Source organism: Stegastes partitus, unplaced genomic scaffold (genome assembly GCF_000690725.1).
Source record: "Stegastes partitus isolate 25-593 unplaced genomic scaffold, Stegastes_partitus-1.0.2 Scaffold1132, whole genome shotgun sequence".
In the NCBI taxonomy this organism is placed as follows: domain Eukaryota; kingdom Metazoa; phylum Chordata; class Actinopteri; family Pomacentridae; genus Stegastes; species Stegastes partitus.
This window is the reverse complement of record NW_007578863.1, coordinates 170,045-181,424: the sequence shown is the minus strand read 5'-3', so window position 1 is coordinate 181,424 and position 11,380 is coordinate 170,045. Positions and strand designations below refer to the sequence as shown.

General features: G+C 42.8%; 1 protein-coding gene across 2 annotated transcripts in view; it reads left to right on the top strand.

Moving 5' to 3' along the window:
* Positions 1-11,380, top strand: part of LOC103368226 (FH1/FH2 domain-containing protein 3) — a 121,583-nt gene that overhangs the window by 58,720 nt on the left and 51,483 nt on the right. For both annotated transcript variants that reach the window (XM_008296526.1, XM_008296525.1), the window contains exons 4-5: positions 7,951-8,018; positions 10,532-10,637. In XM_008296526.1, coding sequence (XP_008294748.1) covers positions 7,951-8,018; positions 10,532-10,637 — 174 coding nt within the window. The remainder of the gene's footprint in view (positions 1-7,950; positions 8,019-10,531; positions 10,638-11,380) is intronic.

Below are 11,380 nucleotides of genomic sequence, written 5' to 3'. Positions count from 1 at the left end.
TCCTTTTTGGTAAAATGAAGCATGCAAAATAAAATGATTTTGGTGAAATATCACGATTTTAAGCTTTGATTTCCAATGAAACGGCACGTCATAAATGATTAGTTCAAGGACCGTCAGAGAGTTGACAATCCAATGATTCTTTCTGTTTTTAGCAGTTACTGCCTCTGATAAATGATGCAGTTTTGTCAGTGACAAGCTTTGGGATCCAAAGGGTTAATCTGGCGAACATTTATTTCGATTTTGTAAACCGTGCATTTAAACCAGAATCTACTAAATCTGAACTTTCCTCTTGAGAGGGAAGTTTATTGTCATCGCTCCCCATTCTGTTCTATTTAAAGCCTCCTCCACGGAGTCAGAGCTGCTTTATTGGAGGTATCATGACATTAAGTGAAGCTTAAACTCTAACCAGCTGCTTTTCTGTTCCCTACCTCCACTCAAACTCAATGTTTTTGTTTTTTACTGATGTAAACTTCCTAATTGTAACCACAGTGGCAACACAGCGCACATAAATCGAGTGGTGGAAGTGGAAGTGGGTGACGACAGACTGATGACCTTGCATTCTGATGACCTACTTTAGTTTTCTGTTGTTCTGGGTGTAACAGAATGCGACGAGGGAAGATTTATAAAAATTTTATATACCAATACAATGTTAAGAATCCGCCTCCTCAACTCTCTAGTGTGACACATCCACTCCTGAAAGCAAACACGGTTTAATTTACACCAGTGTTTGTGGGGTTGTCCTGCCCAGTGGGGTCTTTGTGGGTTTCCTGGCTGCTCTTTGGATGTGGTTTATGTGTTCCGCCTGCTGCGCGATGCATGAGCAGCAGTAGTCATCCCTCTCATTTTATGGCACTTTCTGGAAATAATGACATGTGAACACATGAGTAAAAGTGAACATGTTAGAGGTTACTACTGTGGACGGAAAAAGAGCGACGCTAATGGCTTTATTGGCAAACAAATTTGTTAGCTGTCCAGCAATAAGTGGTGGGGACTGGTTTTTAAGTTGAGATTGGCGTACGGAGATAAATAAAAAAGTGACCTATGACTCATACAAAACAGTGTTACTGGAATGTCCTGGCACTGACATGGAATCAGAGGGTGTTTGAAGCAGCACAGGACAGATTGGCGTTTTAAAAATTGTCTTCTCAGCAGTCGTATGACTTTCTATGAAGTCCTGGCTTGTCTGAATATATCAGCCCACCGCAGCAGTTTTTTTCCCCCCCGACTCGTCTGCTCTGGATAGTTGAGCGCATTCCTGGTGATTATAGAAATTCCGCCATTACTTTTATGATTGTTATAATTACGAATCCATTACAACCCTGTAGCTATTTCAGCTAAGAAAACGTGACTGTGTGTTGCGATTTAAGAGAGGAAAACAGCTGCCCTCTGTGGTAAATCCATATGAGGCATCAAAGAAACACTTTCACTCCATTGAGTCATTTCACTGTCAGGTACTTGTCAGTGGAAGCCTGAGGTGAGTGTTAACATGACAGGAAGAATGCGTTGCTCGTCCTTAGATGCACTCATGCATTGTTTTAGTTTTATGCCTGTCTTGTTTTGCGGTGCAAAAAGTAATAAGCAACATGATCGGATTAAGTGCTGTTTCATGTTATGCGTTATGTTCTCCTTTCACGGGCTAGATCTTCCAAAGTCTGAAAACAAAATGAGGAAAAGAGGCAGAAGTCTAGTTTCCAACTTCAATATGCTGAAAGGTTAGCATTGAAGTTTTGCTCAGTGCTGCCCAGAAATAGTCTACCCCAGCTTTAATCCAAAGGTCAGGCAGTGGAGAGCTACTCAGCTGTTGTATTGTTGCTGTAGTTGTACTATGGCTGAAATGCTGTCAAAACTGAATTTGGAGTGCAAATTTTAAACAGTTTCTTAACCCATGACTAACAGCCTTCTGTCAAACAATTAGCAATGAATCGATAGTACCAAACAAACTGATATTGCTCTTTCAAATGCAGTCATGTGACACAAACAGATCTGGCAAATTACATCCAAAGGCACAGTCTTATCACACACAGCTTGCTTTCATAATAAGAGCTGTGGACAGTAGGCATTAAGCATCACGGAAGACCTTCTCATGGTGGCACTTTATGAGCCACAATGCTTCCTGCTTGCAACACAGAACACAGAAGTCGTAGTAACTGCCTCCGTGGGTCAATGCAGTGTTGAACACTTATTAGACTCCATCAGGTGGCACAACCAGGTCTCATCTATCATGTCATCTACAGTACTTATTTTTGACATGCATGCACTTTGTCGTCGTCTTCTACCGTATCGGTTAAAACATTTTCAATATAAAGGCCACTAACCAATAATCATTAACATTTATTTATTTATTTTTTAAATCATTTTTTTAATGGGGCTGCAAGGTGGCGCAGTCGGGTAGCACTGTTGCCTCGCCACAAGAAGGTTGCCGATTCGCGTCCTGGTGGGGGCACCGGAATCTTTCTGCGTGGAGTCTCCATGTTCTCCCCATGCAGCGTGGGTTCTCCGGCTTCCTCCCACACAGTCCAAAAACATGTTGAGGTTAATTGGTGATTCTAAATTGTCCGTAGGTGTGAATGTGAGTGTGCTTGGTTGTCTGTCTCTAAGTGTAGCCCTGTGATAGACTGGTAGATAGACCTGTCCAGGTGAACCTGCCTTCACCCTGAGTCAGCTGGGATAGACTCCAGCCCCCCATGACCCTAGTGAGGATTAAGCGGTGTATAGATAATGGATGGATGGATGGATTTTTTAAATGAAAAAAAGTCTAAATGCTCTGATTCCAGCTTCTTAAATGTGATTTTTTTCTGGTTTCTTTGCTCCTCTGTGACAGTAAAATGAAAAATCTTTGACTTGTGGACAAAACAAGACAATAAGTAAGTCATCTCAGGCTTTGGGAAACACTGATGAACATTTTTCGAAATTGTTTGACATTTTTGAGATCAACCAGCAAATCCAAACATTCAAGTAAATAATCAGCAGAATAATCAACCATGAAAATAACTGCTAATCGCAGCCCTAGTGCCCACAGTGCATGTTCCTTTAGTACATTTAATCAGGCCCAATACCAAATCCATTGCAAATGTAGTGACCTACTGAGCTTGAAGTTTCAGGTGGGCTTTACATGAACTTGCTTTGAGTTGAAGCTCACAAACATTTCCTGTGAATAAACGAGTTCCCAGGTTCTTGCCTGAATGGGGGAAATGCAGAGGGCCCATACTTTTCAGTGCATATCTGTGCCAAATGGTATGGAACTAATCTCCACTGAGCTATTTCTCATTAGAGATGGGCCTCTGGGAGGTGCATCGGTGTGTGTGGACTGTGGACAGGGACAGCGAAGGAACTGTCTGTTCCTGCAGATGGGCTTCATTTAGTGTTGGGCAGGAATAACTTTCTGACAGTTTTATTGGGGTCCAAACTACAGGGCTAAGTAGACGAGCGCGAGGCTTTTTTGCAAATGGCTGTAGAGCTGCGTGCGGAAGAATTTTTTCTGTCTCGCTAATGCTGATCGACACATACGACATGCCGCTGGGATTTATTCAAGCCCAGTGCTGATGCATCACTGCCGTAACGCTGCGCTGTGATCTGGGCAGAACCGTCGCCGGGTGTTCAGCAGTATTGGGTGTAATTCATCTGTTGACTGATTAACGTTCAGCGTCCATGTGGAAGTGCAGTTAAGACTAAGAGCGCAGTGATTCAGGAGGACCACAAATCAAGCGTGCTTTGTATGGTAAAGGTGTGATGAGTAACCCAGAGTTATCTCCCGCTGTTCTTCCGCTCCGGTGATCAGAGAGTTTCTCTGTTTATAGATCGCTAATCTAAACTCTGAGTCATCTCCCTGAGATACAGGGCAATGGATATGACTTTACCTTGACCCGTAGCCAAGAGAGCAGTAGTTAAAAAGCTTGTAGTTAAAAAGCTTTGATAGTTGTTCTACATGATGTCTACTCAACCGCAGACCTAATGGCCAAATGAGTGGCATAAAGCTCAGGCTGTTATTATCTATATGGTACCATTTTGATTTTATACATTTTATGGCCATAAAACTGTGCCCCTAATGATATGGAATTAATATTAAAGGCTCCCTGTGGTGAAAATCTAGTTGTATGTTTTCACCTTGTGAACATGTCCATATGGTTTTTATTATACACTGCAAAATAAGAGGACAACTCTATGGCTGAGCATGTCAACCCTGAATAATATCTCAATAACATGGATTCAGATTTCTAGTAGTACAACTTGCCATTGTGTAGCAAGAGTAGTTTTACTGTGTTGAGTGATAGGAAAGCTGGTGTGCTCAGGCTGCAGTGGGTTGGAAGGAATGAATGGAAAGACAGACATGAAGGGATTATTTTCTCTGAAAAATTGTACCATTGATACAAAGAGGGGAGTTTTTAGAGGTTTGATCAATGGTTTAATTGTTAATAAACCCCTATTGTCAATATAGCTACAAGGTGCTTTACCACAACAGGGTTTTTCCTGGTTTTGAATGCATCTCTGTACAGCGACGATGCCCAACGATAACAAAAATCTCCATTATTTATGTGTTAATTAAATCCCTATCAACAAAACTGGCTACTAAAATTGTATCGCTGTTTTTATTCTTATCATCTTGTTTCCTTTAGTGTTTGGTTCAGAAGGAGCCAACAATTCTTCTGTGCAGGAAAAATACCTGCACAATGATGTTCATGATTAAACAGAATAAACATAATAAAAGAAACTCCGTTGAGACGGTTTGGCAACCCTGACTTGTTTAGGCTGGAGTTCCACTCCCGGAGCGTCCAAACTGAAAAGACCCAGTCACATTTCCTTCCTGTTATTTATAAAGACATAAATTGCCAGCATCACACAGCTTCCCCTCTTAATACCTCTGGAATTGTAGAGATTTATTGCTTGTGGATGTTGTTGCCACTGACTTGCCTGGGACTCTTCCGTAGAAGTCCAGCGCTGACCTACCCATCAGGCGTCAGGGCCATGTACGGCGGTGAAAACATATAAGGCTCTGCTCTGCTTTGCTCATACCAAATACCACCAAAGGCATAAATTAGAAACGAGGCATTTTTTTTAAGATAAGAAACTCCACTGGAACGGGATTTTGAGGTGTACGATTTCAGTGTACGACGTCGTCAAATCAGTGTTTTAACCACTGGCTGTCTTCATTACAACTGCATATCCAGTGTCATGTCTGTCTGGAGAAGAGTGGATTACACCAATAATATGAAGTGTGTAGAGTTACTGTAGACAACCTTTTCCTGTAATAACATGTCCTGGAACATGGCAGCAAGTTTCAAACCAGGAATGTAATTTAGACCAAAGTCTGACTTACATTTACCCCAACCGAAACAGATGTACGAACTGAGGTATATCTGTAATTTATTTAGTTTCTGTATAAACTATACCTTGTTTGCATGTTTTCTCTGTATTAGGCTTTTCCCAGAGGGGGTTAGATTATGTGATGCTGCGTGTTTGTTGTCTCGGTGGGCCTGCGTGGGAAGTTTTATGCGTGTTGTGAAAATGTTGTGTGTCACCGAAAAGCCACCCAGAGACTTCAGACGTCGACTGCTCGCTGTCTGGTCCGGTGTCTTGAAGTAGCCTTTGTGTGCCCACAGAACTGGCAGGCAACGCACACCCTGTTTCTGTCTCAGTTCATCAGCTGAAGGGATTTACTCCACAGCTGAGGAGGCCAACAACAACACTGAATAGGAGCCTCTTGCTGTGTATCCCAAGTGTATACGCTCACCAGTGTGCGTTTCTCACACAACGGATTCCGAGGCAAGTCTTGGAGGTTGTGTGCTTAAGGATACCTTCAAGGCCATATGTAGGGTGTACATCAGAAGCGAGTCCACTCCAGAGTTGGAACCCTTGATGACAGACTCGGTCCTTCTCGCTATGGAGAACACTAAATTTCTGATTTATGATAGGTCGTCTGCCATTCCTCAGAGACAGTTTTTTTTTTCCAGCTGCTTTTTGCTGAAGGGATTGTGTTGCTCTACCTTTCTCTTTAGGATACCCAAAAGGTGTTCTTTTGGATTCAAGTCAGGCGACATATTTGGCCAGGTCATGGCTTTTCACTTTTTTTTTCTTTTCTTCGGAAGCTCTTGTTTGATTTTGGCAGCGTGCTTTTGATCACTATCATGCTGAAATATTCTTCCTCTGCCGGGATTCTGCTGACTGGGAGGCATCTTGTCAGCCAGTATTTTGGTATCTCCGCAGGCATCCGTGATACCATCTATAAATTCCATCTTCCCAGCAGCGTTTGCAATCATGCGGCCTCATATAATCACACTACCACCTCTATGCGTCACCATTGGGATCATGCATTCACTGTGGTAGTCGGGGACGGGTTCACAACAAACAGGCTTCACCTCATCTGAGCCAAACGAATTCTAAAAATGTGCTCCTAATATTTATTAGGCTTCTTTGCATGTTCTTTAGCAAAGTTTCATCTGGTGCTTTTGTTCCCCTCAACAAGCAGGGGTATCTTAGACACCATCCATAGGGACTGATGATATATAGTGTCCTTCACACTGTCCGAGTTATCGCAGTGATTTCCATTGATAACTTCTGTGCCAAGTCTGAAGCACTTGCCCATCTATTTGTCAGAGCTGGATTGCCCAAGTCTGTCCATGGCACCATTTTTAGGAAGACGGCCACTGAAGTTCTGATTAGTGGTACTATGATTCGTCCTGTACCTCCTGATTTCTGCTGGAACAGTGTTTCTTCTGATTTTTAGTTGGGCTTCGATCTTGCTGTGTCCTTTTCCACCTTTTGTGAAGAATCACAAACAAATTGTTCTTTTCCATGATGCAGACATGCAAATAGACACAGCTTATAGGTGCAAAACTGAGAAAGTTCTGCTCATTTTATAACCGTATTAGTACAATTATGCTTTCAATATTGCTTTGAATCTATTTGTTTTTAAGTGTCCCATAAGGCTCATGAACTCTTCTCGTGATTTGAGCTTGAATAGTTTGACATTTACACGATATTGCACACGATACTTCTGTTGAGTCTGCTCATTTTTTTTTCTCATGGTTTCATGTTTGGGGAATCTCACTCAGTGCTGCACATGTCTTTGTGTAAGGGGTGTGTGCGAGAGCAAAGGGAAACAAGCTGCCTTTTTGTGTACATGCCAATCTTCTCGTTAGATCTTTGATGACTAAAACATACCACCATGCCTTCGAGCTAGAAAGTATCCGTCAGATATGGTAGAAAGTGTCCTTGCACATTGCACGAGGCTGAGAAAGTGAGTCCTGAGCTGCACTGCACTGCTCTGCTCTGCATTGTGCTGTCCTGTGCTGCTGTGTTGCTGTATCTGCAGCAGCACGGCCAGGTTTTGCTGAGTCAGAGAGAGTTCACACAGCAGTGATGAGTGAGCGACCAGGTCTGTGCTCAACGCTGCCACTCCCTGGCAGACTCGGCGGACTGCACACACACGGGGTGAAGGATTGTTGCAGGAAATGTACGCCTTCATCACGAGCATGTGTCATCCATCACGTCTCTCCTTTACTACTCTGCTGAGTTTCCATAACTGATTAATGCGTGCATTGTTTCTTGGCCATTGTGGTGGCATTTTGGCTTTCCACCATAACCTTGTATTATGTGAACTACAGATTAGGCTTTGTTAGCAGGAAACATCCCCTGTCCCCTAACTCTCCACAGATGTCCACAGAAGTTGCTCCGACTGTTCTTTCGCTCTCACTGTTCCTCTTGTGTCGGATAGTTTGCGTGTTTAGCCACTTGGGATAATTGCTTTCAATGATATGTGCGTTACGTAGACACGAGGAGGGGATTTTTTAGACATTTGTAGCTCATGGAAACATCATATATGATGCAAGTTGTGTGATGTTTAGCTGTTTTCAATTTTAACAGAAGTCCTCCTGGAACTTTAGCAACATCAGATACCACATTGTGTCAATGTCAGCTGATTTTTCCACTCATTCCTGTTCTTTTTTCTTACAGAAAAACTCTACAACTCAACAGGACGGGAGCTGCGGAGAGCCCTCTTTTCCCTCAAGCAGATTTTTCAGGTAATTATTTATCGATTTCTGCTCGTGCCGTCTTTTTGAGAACGTCTTTCTTGAAACTGTTTATAATCTTCTAGGCATTGTTTCAAAAATGCAGAAGTTGTAATGAAGCACCTCTTGCCTTTCCTTTTTTTTTCTGGGCTTCGACCGCCCAGGAACATGCAAAGACAAATATGTCGCACATTCATCCGTGCATAGTCACACTCGGACACGGCGGTGTTTTCCTGAGGCAGAGTTGTGCTGCTGAGAGTCTGCCTTCGTGGCAGCTGTGCAGTGTTCAGGTCTGGTCATACTTCACACACTGGGCTGGGCTAGCGGGCAGTCGGTCGCGGAGGGGGAGGGTTAACTGACAGTTAAATGGAAAAGAGAGCAGCAGACATTGATGCAGGCCCAGAACAAATTACAATACCTCACTTTTTTTTTTACACCGTGAGCGGCTCTGTAAAGTGTCAGTCGTAGAGAATATGGCTTGATATCAGTGTGTACATTTTACGACAAGTTCCAAAAACTCCTGCTCGTTCTGTTTCTTCAGTTCACTCCTGTATATTCAGACTCACTGCCAAGTGGCTGGAGTCTCCATCACAGATCTATGGTAAAGATGTTCTGGAAGCACTTAGACTTCCTCCTGGGAGAGAAAGAAGCCCTGACCACCCCACAGTGTTTATTGCTGCCTTCCTCTCCTTCCCATCTGAACAGTAGAGTGTATCAGAAAATGGTAAATCCTGCAAGAAAGCCTAATGCTTGGCCTTAAATTACAGAGTCAGCGACAGGTGTGAGGGATGCAGGTGGTTTTGTCATCAAGGGCAAAATGTAGGGTGAAGTTGAAGCAACAGCACTCCAGCTGAACAAGCTGCAGGCGGATTACATTGTTCGCTGCGTCAGCTGTGACTGAATATGAAAAATGGAAAATAAGTTTTATTCAGCTGATGATTTTGTTTGGAGGGGTTGTGAAGAAGTTGGAGGACATGTTCCCTTTGCAACTAATTGTTTTTGATTCCTTGTAATACAGTAAACATGGTGTTGCCTTGCAGTAAGAAGCCAAATACATACAGTTAGGCCTAAAAGTATTCATGCCCATGCAGAATTTTGATTTAAAGTGAATTTTTATTTGACCATTAAGTGTTTTTTTGGCTGAAAATCTAACAAACGAGTGAAAAAGAAAGTAAGACACTGTGTTAGAGATCTTCACTTTGAATTGTACTTGCATTTTTTGTACCATTTTAACTGCTAAAAATGCAACGTCCAATTTGAAATTATCCCCATTGCATTTTCTAAAAGGTCCTGGCCATTTCTGCCGTGTTCAAGAGCGTTCTAATACACGCAGGTGATGCGGTACTTCTCTAACTGGTCAAGTGGGAATCATTGCTAAAGCCAAAGAGCTTCGTGAGTGTGCTGTTAGAGTCCATTAGTGAGAAAGTCTTGCACATTGCGGCTTCTTCACAAGATGGGAAAAGGCTACGAAGCCACATCCAAGTGTTTTTTTTTTTTAAGTGCCAGTGGCCACAGTGCTAAGCATCATCAAGAAGTACAAGGAGTTCCACACTGGGAAAAAATCTCAAAGGGCCGCCGAGGAAGCCAAAAGTTAACCTCTGCAATGGCAAGAATGGTAGCATGAGACGCCAAGAAGAATCTAAGGATCGGCACCAAGGCCATCCTAATGAACTGGAGTAATTATGGTACCGACATCTCAATTTGACCCTCCAGCAGCCACCGAACACGGCTGGTCTCCACCAGCGAGGACTCCACTTTTTCAAGACAGACACAGAAGAGCTCACCTGGACAAACAAGAAAGTTTTGGTCATCAGTTTTGTGGTCAAATGAGGATGAAAATGGGGTCATTTGGACACAGGGAAGTGGTTTCCGTTTGGCAAAAGAAAAGAGACGCATTCAACCCCCAAGAACAGCATCCCCACGGTCAAACACAGGGGTGGGAATGTAAAGCTTTGAGAGTGCCAGTGAGTCAAGTGGTCAAACTAAAAGGCATCATGAGAAAGTTACAAGTTAAGATTCTACAGCCTGCAGAAGACATTTGCTTCATGGAAAATGGTTAACGGAAAACAATATCTACCTTTTTTTGGGGGGGCGGCCCTGCCAAAGTCAGTCCCATCCAGAATCTGTGGAGGAAGACCAGAGTGATGGAGTGGAAGCCTTCAACCTCAAAGAGCTGGAAAGCTATTGTTCTAAAAAGATTCACTTTAAATCAAAATTTGACACGGGTATGAATAATTTAACTACATATAATTCACTCGCACTGAGTCTTTGGAGGTTTCTGCAACTGATTTGATTATTTATCACATAAAGCTTTATTAAGTAGTGGAAAAACTTGTGTGCGCTGTTCCACAGCTGGTTCCAGATTATTATTTCCCTGCATGATATGTAGCAAACATTCGTGCGCTCAAAGGTTTCAGTGGAAGGCCAAACAAAATCCCTAATTTCAATAACAAAAAATAAATACAGTCTTTGGCTCTATATGCTGGATATTTATGACCCATAATGGATTTTCTTCCTCTTTCCAGGATGACAAGGACCTGGTGCACGAGTTCGTGGTGGCCGAAGGGCTGACGTGTTTGATAAAAGTGGGAGCTGAGGCCGACCAGAACTACCAGAACTACATCCTCAGGGGTACGTGCACGGCAAGAACAGCACCGCTTTGCGCCAATAAGTCGACAGCATTCTTTCCTCATTCCGCAATTTTACAACACGAGGATGTTATTAATCAATCGCGTAACACTTTTCTTTCCATAAACCTATCTGCAGCCACATGTGTTTATATAAACTATGTAAATTAATGATTCTGCTTGATGACCTTCTCACACTCACACACTTAAAGCTTATAAACAAGCTCAAATGTGTGCCACAGTCGGGCCAAGTTTAGCAGCTGCTTAATTTATCTGTCCCATGTCGGAGAGGTGAAGGATCATATGTGTTCAGGTTGAAGCGGGCCGAGGACGGCGTGTTTCGGGGATACCAGAGGTCCGTAGCTCTCGCTCTAAGGTCACCACCATTTAACAGCCTGCTGTGAGGGGTCGGGTCACGCATGCTTAAGCATCAAATAAAAGCTCCGGCAGGATGTTACAAATCATAAAACTAATTTCCTCCTCTCCCTGTTTTTTTTTTCCTCACCGTTTCATCCAGATTTGCTGCACATCTGTTAATTAAACTCAACCACAACATCAATGCTTTATTAGTTTACTACGTATTATACCCTCCATAAACTCAGAAGCTTTTTTATTATTATTAAAAAGTGCAACTGCATAGTTCAGACTCCTCTATTGGTTTCTTAATTAACCCTCTCAACCCCAACTGTTTTTTGTTTTTTTTTCCACTCCTGTCACTGTGGGCTCATTTTTCACTGCAATATGAAG